Source organism: Artemia sp. Qi Xiang Cuo, chromosome 6, assembly GCF_049724085.1.
Source record: "Artemia sp. Qi Xiang Cuo chromosome 6, ASM4972408v1, whole genome shotgun sequence".
NCBI classification, from domain to species: Eukaryota; Metazoa; Arthropoda; class Branchiopoda; order Anostraca; family Artemiidae; genus Artemia; species Artemia sp. Qi Xiang Cuo.
The window spans coordinates 76,942,876-76,969,716 of NC_142799.1; the positions used below are offsets into that span (position 1 = coordinate 76,942,876).

General features: G+C 30.9%; 1 protein-coding gene across 1 annotated transcript in view; it reads right to left on the reverse strand.

The window, feature by feature from the left end:
* The window catches only part of LOC148951612 (uncharacterized), a 31,672-nt gene extending 6,687 nt beyond the window's left edge, over nt 1–24,985 (reverse strand). Inside the window, exon 1 of the mRNA XM_089091163.1 lies at nt 24,829–24,985. Coding sequence (XP_088947289.1) covers nt 24,829–24,985 — 157 coding nt within the window. The remainder of the gene's footprint in view (nt 1–24,828) is intronic.
* Nucleotides 24,986–26,841: the final 1,856 nt, after the last annotated feature.

Below are 26,841 nucleotides of genomic sequence, written 5' to 3' on the forward strand. Positions count from 1 at the left end.
AGGGAAAGTGAGGAGTTTGCTTGTCGTAGGTTATTATTTATATGGGCATCCCATTTCAAATTTGAAGAAATTGTAACACCAAGGAGTTTAAGAGATGTGACAGAAGTTTCAGGTGGAATAGGAGCAAGAAAAAGGGGAGGGGATTTAAGGAAACTTACTGAGACTATTGCGGATTTAGAAGGGTTAAGTGTCATGTCAAGGGAAGAGGCCTCACAGGCAATATCTTGGAGTATGCCCATTGGGTTGCTAAAGATGTTTTTATGACATATCTCTAAAACTGTCAAGTCATCGACAAATTTCCACCTATTGTCATAAAGAAATGAATAGCTGTTAATCATAAGAGAAAAAAGGAGAGGGCCTAGAATAGTCCCCTGAGGAATGCCATTAAATATGGGGAGATGATCTGAGAAACAATTTAGATATTTAACTGCTTGAGATCTATTAGAGAGAAAAGAGGCAACGAGCTTAACAAGGAAAGTTTCAATTTGGAATTGATTTATAAGTTAATCTATGAGTAAATTGTGGTTAATCAAATCGAAAGCTTTTTGAAGATCAATAGAAATCAGATTAAGCCAAGTGTTAGGTTTTTCAAAAAACTTACCCATGGTATCAACAAGATGGATCAGGTAATGAGAGGTTGACGTGGATTTGAGATTACCAAACTGTCTAAGATCTTCTTGAACGAAAAACAACTCATGAGCATGTTCATCACTATAATTTAAAGCATCTTCAGTATGTTCCTGTAAACACTTCGTATTTGGAACAGTTAACACTAACAAGTGAATTGGGTGACCCTCTAGCAATAAAAAAAGGTTTAGCCGTGATTACATGTCATTTTCGACCCCTCATCGGCGACAGCACCACCACCTAAAATGAACAATAGAAGAATTCCATTTGTCTGACCTGATATCAATTGCTATGTTGGTTCTCTGAGTCCACGTCAAATAGGTCATGGATTGGACTACTACAAGGGGCGTATTACAATGTCTGGCTATGGTCTTGGTATCTGGTTTGCTAGGCTATTTCGTTTTGCACTACCCCTTGCCAGAAAATATCTTGTACCTGCTGCATCAAATTGCTTTACCTCAATACTATAGGACTGGGGGTCGAGTAAATAATTCAATGAGAGTGTCAAAGAAAATACTAGATCTTCAGCAACAGCCTTTGGCGAGTAATTAAAAGCACAGGAAAATGTAAAGAGATTGAAAAGGATGCGTGCGGGTAATTCACTCATCAGTCCCTACCCAGGTGGGAAGCGAAGGACATCAACAAGGACTTTGAGGAATAAAACAACGAAGACCAATAAGAAGAAAAAGAAAAAGACTGTTAGATCAAAGAAGGATTTTTTCTCTTAAGATGACAATTCTCCCCCACAAGGAATCACATCCATCAATCAGTTCTTCAAGAATCGGTTCAATGATGAAAATGTTGATGTCAGTGTCAAGTATGGCTACTATGAACAATTTCACCCCCAGCAACCCCTCTCGGAAAATATAAACTTTCAATTATTTTCCAATGAAGACTATTTCATTGATTTGTCATCAAAATTTATTGATTTAAATTTTGCGGTGAAGAAAACGTCAGATAATACAATTCCAACTGCTGCCGATGGTCTCTCCTACGAAAACTGTATTCTACACAACTTGTTCAAACAAATAATTTATATTCAAACAAATAACAAATAATTTATAATAAACAAATATTTATTAATGGAACATTGGTGAGCACTAGAAATAATTTATCCAACTATTCAAGCTGCAAACAATTTACGATGATGACACAAAAGTATTGTAAGGTGTTGATATGACAATCAATGGGTTAGTAATATTATTCAGGTATTGATGCTAGCGTCGAGCTAGTTGATGCTATGAGCAAGGACTGGTATTTAGAGGGAAAACCCCATCTCGATATGTACAATACATCCCAAAGGTTACCCCCCAATGTCAAGATTGACATAAAGTTGCAACTAGACCCATCGAATTTCATCCTGAGAAAAACACTTCCTGCAGCACCCGATACAAATATCATTATCACATCGACAATTCTTCATGTCCGAAAGCAACACGTTATGAGCTCAGTTGCATTGGCAGTGGAAAAGCTAAGAGCCAATGGCAACAACATTAAACTTCTTGTCCCCTATGTGATCACCAATCAACGTCATATTGCCACTGGCTCTTGTAGTTATACCGATTCATCACCTATCAATGGTTAATTTCCATCAAAACTTGATTTGGTCTTTGTGAAGAGTGGCAGTGCCGTTGGATCCTGGACTGCACCCCCCCATGATTTTAATTTTTTTTGGTCTATCTAGCCTCGTGTGCAAAGTGAATGGTATTCCACTTTACACTCTATCATTTGACAAAACATCCTATCGAACTCAGCATGAGTTGACCATACAATCCCTAGAGCAAGACTCCCAACTATTCGAAAATGGAATAACCGATTCAACGTTTTCAAAAAATCATGGTTTAATTGTTTTGGACCTGTCGGGGACCCAGGATATGAGCATAGTACGAACAGGGAATGTACGCTTAGAGTGCACATTTGCCGATGCTTTAACTGAGAGTATCACGGTAATATCATTGAGTCAATTTGAAACCTATTGGGAAATCACACCCGACGGCAGTGTTCTACTAGGCCTAGCACCATGAACACCAACGAAATAATCAGCGTATTTAATATGGATCCCTACATGTCCCAGTACAAGTCCTATGGCATACCATCGGACTTCATTGAAAAAATTCCAAGTGTTAACAATACCCTAATCATTGTTAATAGCAGTCCATCGACTTTGAAGACAGGCCATTGGCTATGCATCTTTCAAGCAGCGAAGAATATTGAATTTTTTGATCCTCTTGGCCTATCATATAAATTCTACTTTCCACACATCAGCAACTTTATTGAGAGCAGTGGGAAAACTATTATTCAAAATCAAAGGAGAGTACAGGATTTAACGACTAAGACATGCGGCTTTCATGTACTACTCTTTTTTCATGTTCAGAAGACGTTGCTATACCTACAAGCAGTTTCTCAAAATTTACTTTGACTTTCCTCGATTGAACGACTTTCTAGTGGAAAATATACTTACTAGTGGAAAATATACTTCTAGTGGAAAATATACTTACAAGCGTGTATAATATTGATTTTAGTGCCCTACGAATAAAATGTTCTAAAAATGTATGTGAAATTTTTTATTAATAAAAATAATGTATATGCATGATAAAAAACAACTTTTCTACTTTTTAGATTTCATCTTCTACTACGCATAGGTATTTTTCGATAACGACTAATGCAGGTAGATTATCTGAATTCACAGTATACTGATCCTGATGTGCTGCAATGTCAGGGTCACATTTTCTACAGTAGAGTGTAACTTCACTCTCATCATATCTCTTTGTATAGTCAATGATACTATGCTCATTCATTTTGTTGAATTCGCATGTTTCAATTTGCTTATTTGAAGCAATGTCACAAACAGTGTCCTCGAGTGGCGAATCACATTCCGTCACGGCCAAGTAAAAATCAGTGGGCTTATAATCACAGTAGCCATTGTCTTCGCAACGATGACGTAGAAACCAAATTCTTCTGTTGTTCCAACAGTTTAATCGCTGACCTGGCTCCTCCTTACCCACACACACAAAAACTTACACACACACAAAAACTTACACAACCACAAAAACTTACACACACACAAAAACTTACACACACACAAACAATTAAACAAAAAAAAAATCTTACGAACACAAAAAAAATTACACACACACAAAAATTTAAAAACTAACCCACAATAAACCAAAAACACAATATAACACACACAAACCAAAAAACACACACAAAAACACTAAAAAAAATAAAAAAGCTTAAACACACACAAAAAAATACAAACACACAAAAAATTACACACCCACAAAAAATTACACACACACACAAAAACTTACACAAACAAAAAAAATTAAACACACACAAAAACTAAATCACCCCCAAAAGCTTAAACACACACAAAAACTTACACACACACAAAAGCTTACACACACCCAAAAACTTACACACACATACAAAAACTTACACACACAAAAACTTACACACACAAAAAAAATTACACACACAAAAACTTACACACACACACCCAAACACAACTGACACACACAAAAAAAATTACAAACAAACAAAAACAGACGCACACAAAAAAACTAAAACACACACAAAAACATACACACACACAAAACCTACACACACACAAAACTAACACACTCACAAAAAATTACGCACAAAAAAAAACTCACACAGCCAAACAAAATTACACACACAAAAAAAATAACACACACACACAAAATCATACACACACACAAAAACTTACACACACACAAAAAATTACACACACACACAAAGACTTACACACACTCAAAAACTTACACACACACAGAAACTAACACACAAACACAAAACCTTAAACACAAACAAAAATTTACACACACACAAAAACTTACATACACAAAGAAACTAACACACAAACAAAAACTTACACACACACAAAAACTAACACAAAAACAAAACTTAAAAACACACACAATCATACACACACACACACAAACTAACACACATATAAAAACTAATACACACAAAAAAGCTTACACACACAAAAACTTACACACACAAAAACTTACACACACACACAAAAACTTACACACACAAAAAAAACTTACGCACACACACAAAAACTTACACACACACAAAAACTTACACATACACAAAAACTAACACACACAAAAAAACTTACACACAAAAAAAAACTTACACACACACAAAAACTTACGCAAAAACAAAAACTAACAAACACACAAAAACTGACACTCACACAGAAACTTACACACACACAAAAACTTACATACACACACACTTACACACACACACAAAAACTTACACACACACACACACACACACACAAAAACTTACACACACAAAAAAAATAACACACACACAAACACATACACACACAAACATACACACACACAAACTCACACACACACACAAAAACTAACACACACACACAAAAAAACTTACACACACACAAAAACTAACACACAAACAAAAACTTACACACAACCAAAAAATTACACAAACAAAAAAACAAACACACACACAAAAACAAAAAAACACACAAAAAAAATAAAACACACACAAAATTAGATACACACAAAAACTTACACTCACACAAATACTTACACACACACAAAAACTTAAACGAACACAGAAACTTACACACACTCAAAAACTTACACACACACACAAAAACTAACACACACAAACAAAATAAAACAAACAAAAAAAATTAAAAACACACAAAAAATTACACGCACACACAAAAACTTACACACACACACAAAAACTTACACACACACAAAAACTTACACACACACAAAAACATACACACACACACAAACTTACAAACACACAAACTTACACACGCACAAAAACTTACACACACACAAAAACTTACAAACACACAAAAACTGACAAACACACAAAAACTTACACACACACAAACTAACACACACACCCAAAAACTTACACACACTCAAAAAATTACACACACACAAAAACTTACACACACACAAAAACTTACACACACAAAAAAACTTACACACACAAAAAAACTTACACACACACAAAAACATACACACACACAAAAAAATACACACACACAAAAACTTACACAAACACAAATACTTACACACACACAAAAACTTACACACACACAAAAACTTACACACACACAAAAACTTGCACAAACACAAAAACTTACACAAACACAAAAAATAAAACACACAAAAAAAACTTAAAAAAACAAAAAAAATTACAAAAAAAAAAAAAATTACACACACACAAAAAATAACACACACACAAAAAATAACACAAAAACAAAAACTAACACACACACAAAAACTTACAAACACAAAAAAACTAACACACACAAAAAAACTTACACACACACATAAAACTTACACACACACAAAAACTTACACACACAAAAAAATAGACACACACAAACAAACTTACACACACACAAAAACTAACACACACAAAAACACTTACACACACACACAAACTTACACACCCACAAAAACTTTCACACACACAAAAACTTACACACACACAAAAACTTACACACACAAAAAAACTTACACACACACAAAAACTTACACGCTTAGAGTGTAATTAGAGTTCTAGTTTAGTTTAGTTATAGTTAAGAGTTTAGAGCTTTAGCTTAGAGTCTTAGCTTATAGTTTTAGTTAGAGTTCTATTTTAGTTTAGTTTTAGTTAAGAGTTTAGTTTTAGCCTAGAGTCTTAGCTTAGAGTTTTTGTTAGAGTTCTAGTTTAGTTTAGTTTTATTTATGAGTTTAGAGTTTTAGCCTAGTCTTAGCTTAGAGTTTTTTTTAGAGTTTGAAGTTTAGTTTAATTATATTTAATAGTTTATATTTTTATATTAGAGTCTTAGATTAGAGTTTTATTTAGAGTTGAAGTTTAGTTTAGTTATAGTTAAGAGTTTAGAGTTTTAGCTTAGAGTCTTAGCTTAGAGTTTTAGTTAGAGTTTTAGTGTAGTTTAGTTAAGAGTTTAGTTTTAGCCTAGAGTCTTAGCTTAGAGTTTTTTTAGAGTTCTAGTTTAGTTTAGTTTTAGTTAAGAGTTTAGAGTTTTATTTAGAGTTGAAGTTTAGTTTATTTATAGTTAAGAGTTTGGAGTTTTATCTTAGTGTCTTATCTTAGAGTTTTTGTTGAAGTTTAATTTTAGTTTAGTTTTAGTTAAGAGTTTAGACTTTTTAGCTTAGAGTCTTAGCTTAGAGTTTAAGTTAGAGTTGAAGTTTAGTTTAGTTATAGTTAAGGGTTTTACCTTAGAGTCTTAGCTTAGAGTTTTAGTTAGAGTTGAAGTTTAGTTTAGTTATAGTTAAGAGTTTAGAGTTATAGCCTAGACTCTTAGCTTAGAGTTTTAGTTAGAGTTCTGGTTTAGTTTAGTTTTAGTTAAGAGTTTTAACCTAGAGTCTTATCATAGAGTTGAAGTTTAGTTTAGTTATAGTTAAGAGTTTGGAGTTTTAGCTTTGAGTCTTAGCTTAGAGTTTGTGTTGAAGTTAAAATTTAGTTTAGTTTTAGTTAAGAGTTTAGAGTTTTAGCTTAGAGTCTTAGCCTAAAGTTTTTTTGAAGTTCTAGTTTAGTTTAGTTATAGTTAAGAGTTTTAGTTTAGAGCCTTAGCTTAGAGTTTTAGTTAGAGTTGAAGTTTAGTTTAGTTATAGTTAAGAATTTAGAGTTTTAGCTTAGAGTCATAGCTTAGAGTTTTAGTTAAATTTATAGTTTAGTTAAGTTTTAGTTAAGAGTTTAGAGTTTTAGCCTAGAGTCTTAGCTTAGAGCTTTAGTTAGAGTTGAAGTTTAGTTTAGTTATAGTTAAGAGTTTAGAGTTTTTAGCTTAGAGTCTTAGCTTAGAGTATAAGATAGAGTTCTAGTTTAGTTTAGTTATAGTTAAGAGTTTAAAGTTTTACCTTAGAGTCTTAGCTTAGGGTTTTAGTTAGAGTTCTAGTTTATTTTAGCTATAGTTAAGAGTTTAGAGTTTTAGCTTAGACTCATAGCTTAGAGTTTTAGATAGAGATGAAGTTTAGTTTAGCTATAGTTAAGAATTATAGTAGCCTAGAGTCTTAGAGTTGAGCTTTAGTTAAAGTTGAAGTTTAGTTTAGTTATCGTTAAGAGTTGACAGTTTTAGCCTAGAGTCTTATATTAGAGTTTTTGTTAGAGTTCTAGTTTAGTTTAGTTATAGTTAAGAGTGTAAAGTCTTACCTTAGAGTCTTAGCTTAGAGTTTTAGTTAGAGTTCTAGTTTATTTTAGCTATAGTTAAGAGTTTAGAGTTTTAGCTTAGACTCATAGCTTAGAGTTTTAGTTAGAGTTGAAGTTTAGTTTAGTTATAGTTAAGAATTTAGAGTTTTAGCCTAGAGTATTAGCTTATACTCTTAGTTAAAGTAGTAGTTTAGTTAAGTTTTAGTTAAGATTTTAGAGTTTTAGCCTAGAGTATTAGCTTTGAGCTTTAGTTTGAGTTGAAGTTTAGTTTAGTTATATTTAAGTGTTTAGGGTTGTTAGCTTAGAGTCCTAGCTTAGAGTTTTTATTAGAGTTCAAGTTTAGTTTTTTTATAGTTAAGAGTTTAGACTTTTACCTTAGAGTCTTAGATTAGAGTTTAGTTAGAGTTCCTGTTTAGTTTATTTATAGTTAAGAGTTTAGAGATTTAGCTTGGAGTCATAGCTTAGAGTTTTAGTTAGAGTTGAAGCTTAGTTTAGTTTTACTTTATAGTTTTAGCTTAGAGTCTTAGCTTAGAGTTTTAGTTAGAGTTCTAGTTTAGTTTAGTTTTAGTTAAGAGTTTGATGTTTTACCTTAGAGTCTTAAATTAGAGTTTTAGTTGGAGTTGAAGTTTAGTTTAGTTTTACTTTATAGTTTTAGCTTAGAGTCTTAGCTTTGAGTTTTTGTTAGAATTCTAGTTTAGTTTAGATTTAGTTAAGAGTTTGGAGTTTTACCTTAGAGTTTTAGTTAGAGTTGAAGTTACTTTAGTTTTAGTTAAGAGTTTAGAGTTTTAGCTTAGAGTGTCAGCTTAGATTTTATGTTAGAGTTCTAGTTTAGTTTAGTTTTAGTTCAGAGTTTAGAATTTTTATCTTAGAGTCTTAGCTTAGAGTTTTTGTTGAAGTTCTAGTTTAGTTTAGTTTTAGTTAAGAGTTTAAAGCTAATCTTAGAGTCTTAGCTTAGAGTTTTAGCTAAAGTTGAAGTTTAGTTTAGTAATAGTTAAGAGCTTAGAGTTTTAACTTAGATTCTTAACTTAGAGTTTTCGTTAGAGTTCTAGTTTTAGTTAAGAGTTTAGAGTTCTACCTTAGAGTCTTAGCTTAGAGTTTTAGTTAGAGTTGAAATTTAGTTTAGTTGTAGTTAAGAGTTTAGAGTATTAGCATAGCTTATTAGCTTAGAGTTTTTGTCGAGTTGAAGTTTAGTTATAGTTAAGAGTTTAGAGTTTTAGCTTAGAGTAGTAGCTTAGAATTTTGTCAGAGTTCTAGTTTATTTTTAGTTTAGAGTTAAGAGTTTTACCTTAGAGTCATAGCTTAGAGTTTTAGATAGAGCTCTAGTTTAGTTTAGTTTTAGTTAAGAGTTTAGAGTTTTACCTTAGAGTCTTAGCTTAGAATTTAGTTAGAGTTCTTGTTTAGTTCAGTTATAGTTAAGAGTTTAGAGGTTTAGCTTAGAGTTTTAGCTTAGAGTTTTAGTTAGAGTTCTAGTTTAGTTTAGTTTTAGTTAAGAGTTTAGTTTTAGCCTAGAGTCTTAGCTTAGAGTTTTTGTTAGAGTTCTAGTTTAGTTTAGTTTTATTTATGAGTTTAGAGTTTTAGCCTAGTCTTAGCTTAGAGTTTTTGTTAGAGTTGAAGTTTAGTTTAATTATATTTAATATTTTAGAGTTTTATCCTAGAGTCTTAGCTTAGAGTTTTAGTTAGAGTTGAAGTTTAGTTTAGTTATTGTTAAGAGTTTAGAGTTTTAGCTTAGAGTCTTAGCTTAGAGTTTTAGTTAGAGTTTTAATTTAGTTTAGTTAATAGTTTAGTTTTAGCCTAGAGTCTTAGCTTAGAGTTTTTGTTAGAGTTCTAGTTTATTTTAGTTTTAGTTAAGAATTTAGAGTTTTATTTAGAGTTGAAGTTTAGTTTATTTATAGTTAAGAGTTTGGAGTTTTATCTTAGTGTCTTAGCTTAGAGTTTTTGTTGAAGTTTAATTTTAGTTTAGTTTTAGTTAAGAGTTTAGACTTTTTAGCTTAGAGTCTTAGCTTAGATTTTTAGTTAGAGTTAAAGCTTAGTTTAGTTATAGTTAAGGGTTTTACCTTAGATGTCTTAGTTTAGAGTTTTAGTTAGAGTTGAAGTTTAGCTTAGTCATAGTTTAGAGTTTAGAGTTTAGCCTATACTCTAAGCTTAGAGTTTTAGTTAGAGTTCTGGTTTAGTTTAGTTTTAGTTAAGAGTTTTAACCTAGAGTCTTAGCATAGAGTTGAAGTTTAGTTTAGTTATAGTTAAGAGATTGGAGTTTTAGCTTTGAGTCTTAGCTTAGAGTTTGTGTTGAAGTTAAAATTTAGTTTAGTTTTAGTTAAGAGTTTAGAGTTTTAGCTTAGAGTCTTAGCCTAAAGTTTTTTTTGAAGTTCTAGTTTAGTTTAGTTATAGTTAAGAGTTTTAGTTTAGAGCCTTAGCTTAGAGTTTTAGTTAGAGTTGAAGTTTAGTTTAGTTATAGTTAAGAGTTTAGAGTTTTAGCCTGGATTCATAGCTTAGAGTTTTAGTTAAAGTTGTAGTTTCGTTAATTTTCAGTTAAGAGTTTCGAGCCTTACTCTAGAGCTTTAGATTATAGCACAAGTTAGCTTTGAATTCTAGTTTAATTATAGTTAAGAGTTTGGAGTTTTTAGCTTAGAGTCTCAGATCAGAGTTTCTGTTAGAATTCTAGTTTTGTTTAGTTAGAATTAAGAGTGTAGAGTCTTAGCCTAGAATCTTAGCTTAGAGTTTTAGTTAGAGTTCTAGTTTATTTTAGCTATAGTTAAGAGTTTAGAGTTTTAGATTAGACTCATAGCTTAGAGGTTTAGTTAGAGTTGAAGTTTAGTTTAGTTATAGTTAAGATTTTAGAGTTTTAGCCTAGAGTCTTAGCTTAGAGTTTTAGTTAGAGTTGAAGTTTAGTTTATTAATAGTTAAGAGTTTAGAGTTTTAGCTTAAAGTCTTAGCTTAGAGTTTTGTTAAAGTTCTAGTTTATTTTATTTATAGTTAAGAGTGTAGAGTCTTAGCTTAGAGTCTTATCTTAGAGTTTTAGTTAGAGTTCAAGTTTATTTTAGCTATAGTTAAGAGTTTAGAGTTTTAGCTTAGACTCATAGCTTAGAGTTTTAGTTAGAGTTGAAGTTTAGTTTAGTTATAGTTAAGAATTTAGAGTTTTAGCCTAGAGTCTTAGCTTAGACTCTTAGTTAAAGTAGTAGTTTAGTTAAGTTTTAGTTAAGAGTTTAGAGTTTTAGCCTAGAGTCTTAGCTTTGAGCTTTAGTTTGAGTTGAAATTTAGTTTATTTATAGTTAAGAGTTTAGAGTTTTTAGCTTAGAGTCTTAGCTTAGAGTTTTTGTTAGAGTTCTAGTTTAGTTTAGTTTTAGTTAAGAGTTTAGAGTTTTACCTTAGAGTATTAGCTTAGAGTTTAGTTAGAGTTCTAGTTTAGTTTATATATAGTTAAGAGTTTAGAGTTTTATCTTACACTCATAGCTTAGAGTTTTAGTTAGATTTGAAGTTTAGTTTAGTTTTACTTTATAGTTTTAGCTTAGAGTCTTAGCTTAGAGTTTTAGTTAGAGTTCTAGTTTAGTTTAGTTTTAGTTAAGAGTTTGATGTTTTACCTTAGAGTCTTAAATTAGAGTTTTAGTTGGAGTTGAAGTTTAGTTTAGTTTTACTTTATAGTTTTATCTTAGAGTCTTAGCTTTGAGTTTTTGTTAGAGTTCTAGTTTAGTTTAGATTTAGTTAAGAGTTTGGAGTTTTACCTTAGAGTTTTAGTTAGAGTTGAAGTTACTTTAGTTTTAGTTAAGAGTTTAGAGTTTTAGCTTAGAGTGTCAGCTTAGATTTTATGTTAGAGTTCTAGTTTAGTTTAGTTTTAGTTCAGAGTTTAGAATTTTTAGCTTAGAGTCTTAGCTTAGAGTTTTTGTTGAAGTTCTAGTTTAGTTTAGTTTTAGTTAAGAGTTTAGAGCTTTAGCTTAGAGTCTTAGCTTAGAGTTTTAGCTAAAATTGAAGTTTAGTTTAGTAATAGTTAAGAGCTTAGAGTTTTAACTTAGATTCTTAACTTAGAGTTTTCGTTAGAGTTCTAGTTTTAGTTAAGAGTTTAGAGTTCTACCTTAGAGTCTTAGCTTAGAGTTTTAGTTAGAGTTGAAATTTAGTTTAGTTGTAGTTAAGAGTTTAGAGTTTTAGCTTAGAGTATTAGCTTAGAGTTTTAGTTATAGTTTTAGTTTAGTTTAGTTAATAGTACAGTTTTAGAATAGAGTCTTAGCTTAGAGTTTTTGTTAGAGTTCTAGTTTAGTTTAGTTTTAGTTAAGAGTTTAGAGTTTTATTTAGAGTTGAAGTTTAGTTTATTTATAGTTAAGAGTTTGGAGTTTTAGCTTAGTGTCTTAGCTTAGAGTTTTTGTTGAAGTTTAATTTTAGTTTAGTTTTAGTTAAGAGTTTAGACTTTTTAGCTTAGAGTCATAGCTTGGAGTTTTTGTTAGAGTTCTAGTTTAGTTTAGTTTTAGTTAAGAGTTTAGAGTTTTAGCCTAGAGTCTTACCTTAGAGTTTTTGTTAGAGTTCTAGTTTAGTTTAGTTTTATTTAAGAGTTTAGAGGTTTATCCTAGAGTCTTAGTTTAGAGTTTTAGTTAGAGTTCTAGTTTAGTTTAGCTTTAGTTAAGAGTTTAGAGTTGTAGCTTAGAGTCTTAGCTTAGAGTTTTAGTTAGAGTTGAAGTTTAGTTTAGTTTTAGTCAAGAGTTTAGAGCCTTACCTTTGACTCTTAGCTTAGAGTTTAGTTAGAGTTCTAGTTTAGTTTAGTTATAGTTAAGAGTTTAGAGTTTTACCTTAGAGTCTTAGCTTAGAGTTTTAGTTACAGTTCTAGTTTAGTTTTAGTTAAGAGTTTAGAGTTTTAGCCCAGAATCTTAGCTTAGAGTTATTGTTAGAGTTCTAGTTTAGTTTAGTTTTAATTAAGAGTTTAGAGTTTTAGCTTAGAGTCTTAGCTTATAGGTTTAGTTAGAGCTGAAGTTTAGTTTAGTTATAGTTAAGATTTTAAAGTTTTAGCCTACAGCCTTAGCTTAGAGTTTTAGTTAGAGTTCTAGATTAGTTCAGTTTTAGTTAAGAGTTTAGAGTTTTAGCCTAGAGTCTTACCTTAGAGTTTTTGTTAGAGTTCTAGTTTAGTTTAGTTTTATTTAAGAGTTTAGAGGTTTAGCCTAGAGTCTTAGCTTAGAGTTTTAGTTAGAGTTGAAGTTTAGTTTAGTTATAGTTAAGAGTTTAAAGTTTTAGCATTGAGTCTTAGCTTAGAGTTTTAGTTAGAGTTCTAGTTTAGTTTAGTTTTAGTTAAGAGTTTTAGCCTAGAGTCTTAGCTTAGAGTTTTTGTTAGAGTTCTAGTTTAGTTTAGTTTTATTTAAGAGTTTGTATTTTTAGCTTAGAGTCTTAGCTTAGAGTTTTATTTAGAGTTGAAGTTTAGTTCAGTTATAGTTAAGAGTTTATAGTTTAGCTTAGAGTCTTAGCTTAGAGTTTTAGTTAGAGCTGAAGTTTAGTTTAGTTATAGTTAAGAGTTTATAGTTTTAGCTTAGAATCTTAGCTTAGAGTTTTAGTTAGAGTTGAAGTTTAGTTTAGTTTTACTTTATAATTTTAGCTTAGAGTCTTAGCTTAGAGTTTTAGTTAGGGTTGAAGTTAAGTTTAGTTATAGTTAAGAGTTTAAACTTTAACCTTAGAGTCTTAGCTTAGAGTTTTTAGTTAGAGTTCTAGTTTAGTTTAGCTTTAGTTTATAGTTTGGAGTTTTACCTTAGAGTCTTAGCTTGGAGTTTTTGTTAGAGTTCTAGTTTAGTTTAGTTTTAGTTAAGCGTTTAGAGTTTTAGCTTAGAGTCCTAGCTTAGAGTTTTAGTTAGAGTTGAAGTTTAGTTTAGCTATAGTTAAGAGTTGAGAGTTTTAGCCTAGAGTCTTAGCTTAGTTTAGTTAGAGTCGAAGTTTACTTTATCAATAGTTACGAGGCTAGAATTTTAGCTTAGAGTCTTTACTATTATTTTAAGTTAGAGTTGAAGCTTAGTTTAGTTATAGTTAAAGATTTTACTTTATATTATTTTCATACAGTCTTAGTTAGAGTTGAAGTTTAGTTTAGTTATAGTTTAGAGTTGAGCGTTTTAGCCTAGAGTCTTAGCATAGATTTTTAGTTAGAGTTCTAGTTTAGTTTAGTTTTAGTTAAGATTTTTAACCTAGAGTCTTAGCTTTGAATTTTAGTTAGAGTTGAAATTTAGTTTAGTTTTAGTCAAGATTTTGGAGTTTTAGCTTAGAGTCATAGCTTAGAGTCTTTGTTGAAGCTTAATTTTAGTTTAGTTTTTTTTAAGAATTTAGACTTTTTAGCTTAGAGTCATAGCTTAGAGTTTTTGATAGAGTTGAAGTTTAGTTTAGTTTTAGTTAAGAGTTTGAAGTTTTAGCTTAGGGTCTTAGCCTAAAGTTTTTGTTGAATTTCTAGTTTTGTTTAGTTATAGTTAAGAGTTTTAGTTTAGAGTCTTAGCTTAGACTTTTAGTTAGAGTTGAAGTTTAGTTTAGTTATAGTTAAGAGTTTAGAGTTTTTAGCTTAGAGTTATAGCTTAGAGTTTTTGATAGAGTAGAAGTTTAGTTTAGTTTTACTTAAGAGTTTAGAGTTTTACCTTAGAGTTTTAGCCTAAAGTTTTAGTTAGAGTTGAAGTTTAGTTTAGTTACAGTTAAGAGGTTAGAGTTTTAGCTTAGAGTTTTACATAGAGTTGAAGGTTAGTTTAGTTATAGTTAAGAGTTTAGAGTTTTAGCTTAGATTCTTAGCTTAGAGTTTTAGTTAGAGTTCTAGTTTCGTTTAGTTTTAGTTAAGAGTTTAGAGTATTAGACAAGAGTCTTATCTTATAGTTTTTTTATATTTATAGTCTAGTTTAGTTTTAGTTTATAGTTTAGATTTTTAGCCTAGAGTCTTAGCTTATAGTTTTAGTTAGACTTGAAGTTAAGTTTAGTTATAGTTAAGAGTTTAGAGTTTTAGCTTAGATTCTTAGCTTAGAGTTTTAGTTAGAGTTCTAGTTTAGTTTAGTTTTAGTTAAGAGTTTAGAGTTTTAGCCTAGAGTCTTAGCTTAGAATTTTTTTTAGAGTTCTAGTTTAGTTTTATTTAAGAGTTTAGAGTTTTAGCCTAGAGTCTTGGCTTAGAGCTTTAGTTAGAGTTGAAGTTTAGTTTAGTTATACTTAAGAGTTTTGAGTTTTAGCCTAAAGTTTTAGCTTAGAGTTTTAGTTAGAGTTCTAATTTAGTTTTAGTTAAGAGTTTAGAGTTTTACCCTAGAGTCTTAGCTTAGAGTTTTTGTTAGAATTCTAGTTTAGTTTTAGTTAAGAGTTTTAGCTTAGAGTCTTAGCTTAGAGTTTTAGTTAGAGTTGAAGTTTAGTTTAGTTATAGTTTAGAGTTTTAGCTTAGAGTCCTAGCTTAGAGTTTTAGTTAGAGTTGAAGTTTAGTTTAGTTTAGTTTTACTTTATAGTTTTAGCTTAGAGTCTTAGCTTAGAGATTTAGTTAGAGTTGAAGTTTAGTTTAGTTTAGTTAAGAGTTTTAGTATAGAGTCCTAAATTAGAGTTTTAGTTGAGTTCTACTTTTTTTTAGTTATAGTTAAGAGTTTAGAGTTTTAGCATTCATTCTTAGCTTAGAATTTTATATAGAGTTGAAGTTTAGCCTGGTTATCCTTAAGAGTTTAGAGTTTTAGCCTAGAGTCCTAGCTTAGAGTTTAGTTGGAAGTGAAGTATAGTTTAGCTATAGTTAAGAGTTTGGAGTTTTAGCTTAGAGTCTTAGCTTATAGTTTTAGTTAGAGTTGAAGTTTAGTTTAGTTATAGTTAAGGGTTTTACCTTAGAGTCTTAGCTTAGAGTTTTAGTTAGAGTTGAAGTTTAGTTTAGTTATAGTTAAAAGTTTGGAGTTTTAGCTTAGAGTCTTAGCTTAGAGTTTGTGTTGAAGTTGAAGTTTATTTTTAGTTAAGAGTTTAGAGTTTTAGCTTAGAGTCTTAGGCTAAAGTTTTTGTTGAAGTTCTAGTTTAGTTTAAGTTATAGTTAAGAGTTTTAGTTTAGAGTCTTAGCTTAGAGTTTTAGTTAGAGTTGAAGTTTAGTTTAGTTATAGTTAAGAGTTTAGACTTTTTAGCTTAGAGTCATAGATTAGAGTTTTTGATAGAGTTCTTTACTTAAGATTAGTTTTACTTAAGAGTTTGGAGTTTTACCTTAGAGTTTTAATCTAAAGTTTTAGTTAGAGTTAAAAATTAGTTTAGTTATAGTTAAGAGTTTAGAGTTTTAGCTTAGAGTCTTAGCTTAGAGTTTTAGTTAGAGTTCTACTTTAGTTTAGTTTTAGTTAAGAGTTTTATCCTAGAGTCTTAGCTTAGAGTTTTAGCCTAGAGTCTTAGCTTAGAGTTTTAGCCTAGAGTCTTAGCTTAGAGTTTTAGTTAGAGTTGAAGTTTAGTTAGAGTTTAGTTAGAGTCTTAGCTTAGAGTTTTTGTCAGAGTTCTAGTTTAGTTTAGTTTTAGTTAAGAGTTTAGACTTTTAACTTAGAGTCTTAGCTTAGAGTTAAAGTTAGAGTTGAAGTTTCGTTAAGTTTTAGTTAAGAGTTTTATCTTAAAGTCTTAGCTTAGAGTTTTAGTTAGAGTTCTAATTTATTTTAGTTTTAGTTAAGAGTTTAGAGTTTTACCTTAGAGCCTTAGCTTAGAGTTTTAGTTAAAGTCCTAGTTTAGTTTAGTTTTAGTTAAGAGTTTAGAGTTTTACCTTAGAGTCTTAGCTTAGAGTTTTAGTTAGGGTTGAAGTTTAGTTTACTTATAGTTAAGAGTTTTACCTTAGAGTCTTAGCTTAGAGTTTTAGATAGAGTTCTAGTTAAGTTTAGTTTTAGTTAAGAGTTTAGAGTTTTAGCCTAGAGTCTTAGCTTAGAGTTTTAGTTAGAGTTGAAGTTTAGTTAGAGTTCTAGTTCAGTTTAGTTTAGTTAGAGTTCTAGTTTAGTTTAGTTTTAGTTAAGAGTTTAGACTTTTACCTTAGAGTCTTAGCTTAGAGTTAAAGTTAGAGTTGAAGTTTCGTTAAGTTTTAGTTAAGAGTTTTATCTTGGAGTCTTAGCTTAGAGTTTTAGTTAGAGTTCTCATTTAGTTTAGTTTTAGTTAAGAGTTTAGAGTTTTATTTAGAGTTCTAGTTTAGTTTAGTTCTAGTTAAGAGCTTATAGTTTTTAGCTTAGAATCTTAGCTTAGAGTTTTAGTTAGAGTTGAAGTTTAGTTATAGTTAAGAATTTAGAGTTTTAGCTTGGAGTCATAGCTTAAAGTTTTAGTTAGAGTTTTATTTTAGTTTAGTTTTAGTTAAGAGTTTAGAGTTTTAGCTTAGAGTCTTGGCTTAGAGTTTTTGTTAGAGTTCTAGTTTTAGTTTAGTTTTAGTTAAGAGTTAGAGTTTTACCTTGGAATCTTAGCTGAGAGTTTTAGTGAGAATTGTAGTTTAGATTAGTTTTAGTTAAGAGTTTAAAGTTTTAGCTTAGAGTCTTAGCTTAGAGATTTAGTTGAGAGTTCAAGTTTAGTTTAGTTTTAGTTAAGAGTTTTAACTTAGAGTTTTAGACTAGATTCCTAGTTTAGAGTTTCACTTAGAGTTGAATTTTAGTTTATTATAGTTAAGAGTTTAGAGTTTTAGCTTAGAGTTTTAGTTAGAGTCATAGTTTAGTTTAGTTTTAGTTAAGAGTTTTAACTTAGAGTTTTAGCCTAGATTTGAATTTTAGTTTATTTATAGTCACGAGTTAATAGTTTTAGCTTAGAGTCATAGCTTAGAGTTTTAGCTTGAGTTCTAGTTTAGTTTAGTTAAGAGTTTTAGCTTAGAGTTTTAGTTAGAGTTAAAGATTAGTTTAGTTATTGTTAAGATTTTATAGTTTTTGCTTAGAGTCTTAGCTTATAATTTTAGTTAGAGTTCTTGTTTAGTTTATTTTTAGTTATGAGTATTAGCTTAGAGTTGTAGCCTAGAGTATTAGCTTAGAGTTTTAGTTAGAGTTGAAGTTTAGTTTAGTCATAGATTAGACACTAAACTAACATAACCACAAAATTCCCCATTATTACATGGAAATACCAAAACCATATGTTAGATTAGGTTAGGATAGAGGTTAGGTTTTTCCGCGTAAAAGTTAGGTTAGGTTAGCTTATCACGAGCGCTCATGATAAGCTAACCTAACCTAACTTAAACGTGGAAAAACCTAACCTCTAACCTAACCTAACCTAACCTAATCTAACCTATGGTTTTTTGTATTTTCATGTAATAATGTGGAATTTGGTGGTTATGTTAGTTTAGTGTTGTCATCAATATCTATTGTCCCTTCTCCTTGACTCTAGGCTAAAACTATAAGATAAAACTCTTAAGTAGAAATAAACTGGAATTATATCTAAAACTCTAAGATAAGACTTTAAGCTAAAACTTTAAGTTATTAACTCTTCACTATGACTAAACTAAACTTCAACTCTAACTAAATCTCTAAGCTAAGACTCTAGGCTAAAACTCTAAGCTAAAACTCTTAAGAAAAACTAAATTTAACTAGAACTCTAATTAAAACACTATGATAAGACTCTAAGCTAAAACTCTAACCTCTTAACTATAACTATAACTAAACTAAACTTCAACTCTAACTAAAACTCTTAAGTTAATACTCTAGGCTAAAACTCGAAGCTAAAAATCCTATCTAAACTTAACGAAAATAGAACTCTAGCTAAAACTCTAAGCTATGACTCTAACCTAAAATTCTAAACTCTTAACTATACATAAACTAAAATTCAACTGTAGGCTAAACTCTAAGCTAAAGCTAAACTAAACTAAACTACAACTCTAACTAAAGCTCTAAGCTATGACTCTAAGCTAAAACTCTAAAATCTTAACCATAATCAAACTAAAAATCAACTCTAACTAAAACTCTAAGCTAGGAATCTAGGTTAAAACTTTAAGTTAAAACTCTTAACTAAAACTAAACTAGAACTCTAACTAAAACTCTAAGCTAAGACTCTAAGGTAAAACTCTAAACTCTTAACTAAAACTAAACTAAACTAGAACTCTAACTCAAACTATAAGCTATGACTCCAAGCTAAAATTCTAAACTCTTAACTATAACTAAACTTCAACTCTAACTAAGACTCTAAGCTGTGACTCTAAGGTAAAACTCTAAACTCTTAAATGAAACTAAAATAAACTAGACCTCTAACTAAAACTCTAAGCTAAGAATCCAAGGTAAAACTCCAAACACTTAACTAAAACTAAACTAAACGAGAACTCTAACTAAAACTCTAAGATAAGACTACAAGATAAAACTTTAAACTCTTAAATAAAACTAAACTAAACTAGAACTCTAACTAAAACTCTAAGCTAAGACTCTAAGGTAAAACTCTAAACTCTTAACTATAACTAAACTAAACTTCAACCCTAACTAAAACTCTAAGCTAAGACTCTAAGGTAACTAGACCAAACTAAACTACAACTCTAACAAAAACTCTAAGCTAAGACTCCAAGCTAAAACTCTAAACTCTTAACTATAACTAAACTTCAAACTTTAAGCTAAGACTCTAAGCTAAAACTCTAAACTCTTAAGTAAATCTAAAGTAAACTTCAACTCTGACTAAAACTCTATGCTAAGACTCTAAGCCAAAACTCTAAGCTCTTAAATATTGCTAACCAGAACAAGTAATCTATCAAAAATAATCAGCCTAGACTATAAGCTAAAGATATCTGTTCTTAACAAAAACTTACCTAAACAAAGCTTCAACTCCAAAGAAGTCTCTAAGTGATGTCTCTAAGCTAAAACTCCCTGCTAAATCTCTAGCCTAAAACTGTTAACTAAAACTAAACTAAACTAGAACTCTAACTAAAACCCTAAGCTAAGACTCTAAGCTAAAACTCTAAACTCTTAACTATAACTAAACTAAACTTCAACTCTAACTAAAAATTTATGCAAAAACTCTAATCTAAAACTATAAACTCTTAACTAAAACTAAGCTAAACTTCAACTCTATCAAAAACTCTAAGCTATGACTCTAAGCTAAAACCTCTATACTCTTAACTATAACTAAACTAAATTTCAAATCTAACTAAAACTCAAAGCTAAGACTCTAAACTAAAACTCTTAACTATAACTAAACTAAACTAGAACTTCAACAAAAACTTTATGCTAAGACTAAGCTAAATTTCTAAACTATTAACTAAAACTAAACTAAACTTCAGCTCTATCAAAAACTCTAAGCTATGACTCTAAGCTAAAAACTCTAAACTCTTAACTAAAACTAAACTAAACTTCAACTTCAACAAAAACTCTAAGCTAAGACTCTAAGCTAAAACTCCAAACTCTTAACTATAACTCAGCTGAACTTCAACTCTAACTAAACTCTAAGACTCTAGGCTAAGACTCTTAATTAAAACTAAACTAAACTAGAACTCTAACTAAAACTCTAAGCTAAGACTCTAGGCTAAAACGCTAAACTCTTAACTATAACTAAACTAAACTTAAACTCTAACTAAAACTCTAAGCTAAGACTCTAAGGTAAAACCCTCAACTGTAATTAAAGTAAGCTTCAACTCTAACTAAAACTCTTAGCTAAGACTCTAAGCTAAAACTACAAACTCTTAACTATAAATAAACTAAACTTAAACTCTAACTAAAACTTTATGCTAAAACTCTAATGTAAAACTCTTAACTCTTAATTAAAACTAAACTAAACTTCAACTCTATCTAAAACTCTAAGCTATGATTCTAAGCTAAAAACTCTATACTCTTAACTATAACTAAACTAAACTTCAACTCTAAATAAAACTCAAAGCTAAGACTCTAAACTAAAACTCTAAACTATAACTAAACTAAACTAGAACTTCAACAAAAACTTTAGGCTAAAACTCCAAGCTCAAAATCTAAACTATTAACTAAAACTAAATTAAACTTCAACTCTATCAAAAACTCTAAGCTATGACTCTAAGCTAACAACTCTAAACTCTTAACTATAACTAAACTACACTTCAACTTCAACAACAACTCTAAGCTAAGGCTCTAAGCTAAAACTTCAAACTCTTAACTATAACTAAACTAAACTTCAACTCTAACTAATATCTAAGCTAAGACTCTAGGTTAAAACTCTTAACTAAAACTAAACTAAACTAGAACTCTAACTAAAACTCTAAGCTAAGATTCTAAGGTAAAACCCTTAACTGTAACTAAACTAAGCTTCAACTCTAACTAAAACTCTAAGCTAAGATTCTAAGCTAAAACTACAAATCTTAACTATAGCTAAACTAAACTTCAGCTCTAACTAAACTCTAATCTAAAACTCTAAGCTAAAACTCTAAACTCTTAACTATAACTAAACTAAACTTCAACTCTAACTAAAACTCTAAGCTAAGACTCTAAGCCAAAACTCTTAACTATAACTAAACTAAACTTCAAATCTACCTAAAACTCTAAGCTAAGACTCTAAGCTAAAACTGTAAACTGTTGACTAAAACTAAACTAAAGAAGATCTCTAATTAAAACTCTAAGCTAAGACTCTAAGCTAAAACTATAAAGTAAAACTAAACTAAACTAAACTTCAACTCTAACTCATACTCTAAGCTATGAGTCTAAGCTAAAATTTTAAACTCTTAACTATAACTAAACTAACTCTAAACTCTTAACTAAAACTAAACTAAACTAGAACTCTAACAAAAACTCTAAGCTATGACTATAAGCTAAAACTCTAAATTCTTAACTATAACTAAACTAAACTTCAACTCTAACTAAAACTCTAAGCTATGAGTCTAAGCTAAAACTCTAAAATCTTAACTATAACTAAACTAGAACTCTAACTAAAACTCTAAACTAAGACTCTAAGGTAAAACTTTAAACTCTTAACTATAACTAAACTAAACTAGACCTCTAACTAAAACTCTAAGCTAAGACTCTAGGATAAAACTCTAAACACTTAACTATAACTAAACTAAACTTCAACTCTAACTAAATCTCTAAGCTATGACTCTAGGCTAAAACTCTAAACTCTTAACTAAAACTTAACGAGACTACAACTTTAACTAAAACTCTAAGCCATGACTCTAAGCTAAAACTCTAAATTCTTAACTATAACTAAACTAAGCTTCAACTCTAACTAAAACTCTAAGCTAAGACTCTAAGGTAAAACTCTAAACTCTTAACTAAAACTAAACTAGAACTCTAACTAAAACTCTAAGCTAAGACACTAAGGTAAAACTTTAAACTCTTAACTATAACTAAACTAAACTTCAACTCTAAATGAAACTAAGCTAAGACTCTAGGCTAAAACTCTATGCCAATGGGTTCAAGAAAAAACCGGAAAAATGTTGGACAATTTCTAAGTGTAAAAAATTAAGTCCCAAAAAACTTAAAAAACATTCAAAAAAGGGAGGAAGGAAGGGAGGGGGCTCGGGGGCCTTTGGGGGGCCGGGTAGGCCTTTGGGGACCCGGGGGGCATTTGGGGGCTCTGTAGCCTGGGGGCATTTGGGGGTGCCGGGGGCCTTTGGGGGCCCGGGGGGATAGGACCTTTTAGGGTTGGGGTAGGGGGGCCCTTTGGGGTTGGAGTAGGGGACCTCACAACATTGTTCAAATGGAACTTGTGTATTATAACAACCACAGAGTTTTTTTCCTCAAATCATCTTCTAAATCATCTTCTAAAATCATCTTCTAAAATGTCTCAAACTGTTTCACCTAAATCATCTTCTAAAATGTCTCAAACGGTTTCGCCTAAATAATCTTCTAAAATGTCTCAAACGGTTTCGCCTAAATCATCTTCTAAAATGTCTCAAACGGTTTTTCCCAAATAATCCCTAAACGTAATTTCTGTGTGTTCCTTTTGTTTTGGCATCCCTGCGCTGCCGCATTTAAATTCCCATGAAACCATTTCCCTCGTTGATCTCTTCATCTCATAGGTGTTCCTAGCTAAACTATTATGTTTTCGATAGAATATCAATTTATCTCTGTCACTAAACATCAGAGAAGTCATATTTAAAAAATAGAATATCAATTTATCTCTGTCACTAAATATCAGAGAAGCCATATTTAAAAATAGAATTTCTATATCTTTAAGAGTCCCATATAATTCCTAGGAAACAAGTGATGTCATTTCCAATTACGATGGTTTCGATAGAACATTACAGAATTTATCAATAAGCCTAATGACCAGAGAAGCCATATTTAAAAATATAATTTATATCCCTTTAGAGTCCCGTATAATTCCTAGGAAACAAGTGATGTCATTTCTAATTCCGTTAGTGAATCAATAATTCCCCTTAGAAACAACAAATAAATTCCCCTTTCATGGATCAATAATTCCCCTTAGAAACAGCAAATAAATTCTCCTCGAGTCGATCAATACATTCCCCTCGATTATTCAAATCAATTTCTCAGAAATCTGTCCCCCTTTGTGGATCAATACATCTCTTCCCCTTAGTGCGCATGTGCAAACTTCCTCCAGAGTCATTACACCTAGACGAACAACAACAAATAAATCGACCTTGACCTCATTAGACTCGATTGATAATTCTTGAATAAATTATAACCTGTCAGCGTTAGACTCAATTGTAGATGGCCGCAGCCATCTCGTCCCGCGCTGGCACTGTCATTCCTACTGATTTCATTGCTATCACCATTTTCTCAACCAACAAAGATGTGGTTTTAGCTTTTACTGCCACCGCCGTATCATCTTGGAAGGTCATTTATATAAATCAAAAACAGTAATGGTCCTAATACTGATTTCCTGGGGGACTCCAATATCATCAATAACAATATGGCTTGACAGGTGCCCATTTATTTCTAACTGAATTTTTCGACCATGCAAGTAAGATTTTATTAGATCTAGGGCTTTACCTCTAATACCTGTGCTATTAATTTTCTCAGCAAAATTTCATGGTTTAGTGTATCAAATGCCTTTTTTATATAATAGAAAAGAGTAGACACATTATTATCATCATTTGGTGAATCATTAATCTCTAAAATTAGCACGGCAATAGCTTGTTCAGTAGAATGACCCGATCTGAATCTAAACTGATTCTTAGTAAATAAATTCTTTTTATCAAAATACGAAACAAATCTTGTTTGAATAATTTTTTCTAGAACCTTTGATATTGGGGAAAGAATAGCTATTGGGCGATAGTTGTCTGTATCTGTCTTATCACCTTTCTTATGAATTGGAATAACTCAGGCAGATTTCCATACTTCTGGAAAGATCCCTGATGATATAGATACATCTAAAATGTGTAGCAACGGAACATGGATTAAACAAGCAAGTTCTTTCAGAATATTTGTGGAGAGCCCATCTAGACCTAGGGAATTGCCACTTTTTAAATTCGTAATTACTTTCTGAAACTCAACGAAAGTAACAGGGGCTAGGAACATGCTAGAATTTTCAGATGGCGAGAGATAGTCTTTATATGAATAAAACGGAAATTCAGGGGAATTCAGTTCAACAGTAGTACTATTATGAGAAAAATAATTACAAAAATAATCTGCAACCCTTTTCATTTCTGATCACTTCAGGGTGTGGTGTGTTAGTATTATTTACAAGTTTTTCTTGATTAAATTCCATGTAGTCTGAGGTGAACCAGATTTTTTAAATGAATTTTCATAATAAATTTGTTCACTTGTTCTAAGAATTTTAACCAGCAAATTCTAATAATTTTTGAATTAGATATTATGAGCTGAGGGGTATTTCATTTTTATCTTATACAGTCGATTTTTTTCCTTGATAGATTTTAAAAGTGATACTTATCCAAGGTTGTTTGGTTGAGGTTCTTTTCCGATATGTAGTTTTAAATGGGCAGTGAAGGTCCAGTTTTTATTCAAAATTTGATAAAGTATACTGCAATCTGCATCGCTAAGATTAGATTTCAGTTCATTCATATTTACTTGTGAGAAATTTCTCCTCTTCATAGGATTTTCTTCATTGACTATCTTGTGTGCTTTGAAATCAGATATTAAAATACAATGATCAGATGTATCTTCCATAGCCACCAATGTAGCCTCACATGGATATGGTGCAAAAATGTTATCAATCAGAAAAAAGAAGAATTTGTTATTCGTGTCGGAATAAAACATACTGGGTTCATACAGTGAGAAAAGTTACATTCTAAAAACTGAAGGACGTGTCGGTTAATTCCTTGCTGGCTTGATGGGAGACATCCCATTAAGTCCATATTGAAGTCCCGAAGGATTAAAAATGACATTCGAAGATTTGATATCACAATTAACATATTTTCAAATTTGTCAATAAAGTCTGCCATGCTAAATGAGGGAGGGCGATAAATTACAGCAATTAAAAATTGTTCATTATTTGGTAAAAAAAAAAATCAACAACACAGCTTTCAAAAATCATCTCAGTATTCAGATATAGAAATTCTTCCTTCATCCATGCCGGAATATAATTTTTAACTGGTATTGCTAAGCCACCTTGCTTTTTTCAAGTTCTGCTTAAATGAAAAAATTGGAAATCCTTAATATTAATTTTATTTGCCGAATTTTCATCTAAAAATATTTCACAAACTCCAAGAATATCCTTACCCAATTCAAATAAAGAAAAAAATTAAATTGGACCTTGCCCGCTCCTCCATCCACGACAGTTCCAAAAAGATATTCCCCTCATATTTGGGTTCTTATGAACTGTTTCATGAGAAAAAAAATATTTATTTGGGGGGGGGGAATAAAAAAGAGTTCAAAATTTCATTATTATCATGGACTAGGGGCTTTTGGAATAAATTACTAAAAAGGGCTGAATTTCTTTAAAATTCTTCCAGCCTAGATGCAGGGATCATATGAACTTGACTAACCATTATCGTGCATGGACCGTACGCCAAGGAGGACCCCCCTCCCCCTATGCCTCTCCCACAAAAAACGAAAAGCACTAAAACTCACACTAAATGGGTTTATTCTCGCAGAAGATATCATGTCATTCAGCTACGAGCCCCTGTAATGTTAAATCACACTATATTGGAAAAAAAAAGAAAAAAGAAAAAAAAATCAATATATCACGAATAAAATATTTACTTATCAGCTAAGTGATGTTAAATGACCTGAGAAAAAAAAAGTCAATTTGGTTTTGCTCATCTTTTTCTTCTCTCCAACTTCGTCGATTTAGCATAGGATTGGTGGGGCTACTGGAGGAATCCAAGCCTGAAATTCCTTCTATTTAAGTTCACTTTTCTTTTTCAGGAGGGATGAGTGAATTTCTCTATCAGGCTTGCTCACATCGTCGGATAAATACACCTTAGAGAACATCGAACGATTATCCATGCAGGCTTTTCCCCTAAAAGCTCGATTGCGAAGTAGTTTGTTTGGTTACAAAATCGGAAACTTATCCTTAAAGTTGTGGAGTTGGATTTTAGTGAGTTTTTCATTTAATTCAATGACCAGGAATTCACATTGAATATATAATTTCCGCACTAGTTCATCAATTTTTCCACGCCCTCTTCTTTCGTCAATCACTTTACGTTCCAGGCTATCATGTTACTTCGTCGGTCAGCATTTTCTAATATCAGTACTTTATTTCTTAAGGGTCCAAGGCTGGGGTTATCATAGGACTGGTTCGCTGAGAGCTGGAGGTCCATAACTTCATTCTGTAGCTTAGTGTAGCTTCATGAAATTTTTCGAAACTTTCCAAATTTTGGGTCTTGGATGATATCTCACTTCTGATTTCTGACATTTCCCTTCTCAGTCCTTGTATTTCTGCTTGAATGCTTGTCACAGTTGATAATATTTGTTGAATATTTGTTGCGAGGCTTTGAATTGATTCATGTATCGGCGCATTATCAGTGGATTCACGAGTTGATTCTAGATCCATATGTCTTTTCTTAGTTCTCCCCATTTAAATTGTTAGAACAAATTAGCAAACACCAGCCGAGGAGACAATTACATTAATAGCAATTCATTTATTACGTCACAACAGATGTATAATTCAAATATATTTATGTTGTTAAGTCCATTGTCAATTAGTTGTTGATCCATTATCAATATATCAATTATATTCATTTAAGTTGAAACACCAAATGTGTTTTTGGATGAAAGCATTCAATGAACTGAGATTCATTACAACTAACAACTCTAAAATAATTAGATCCATAAACAAACAAAGAGTTAAAGCTTA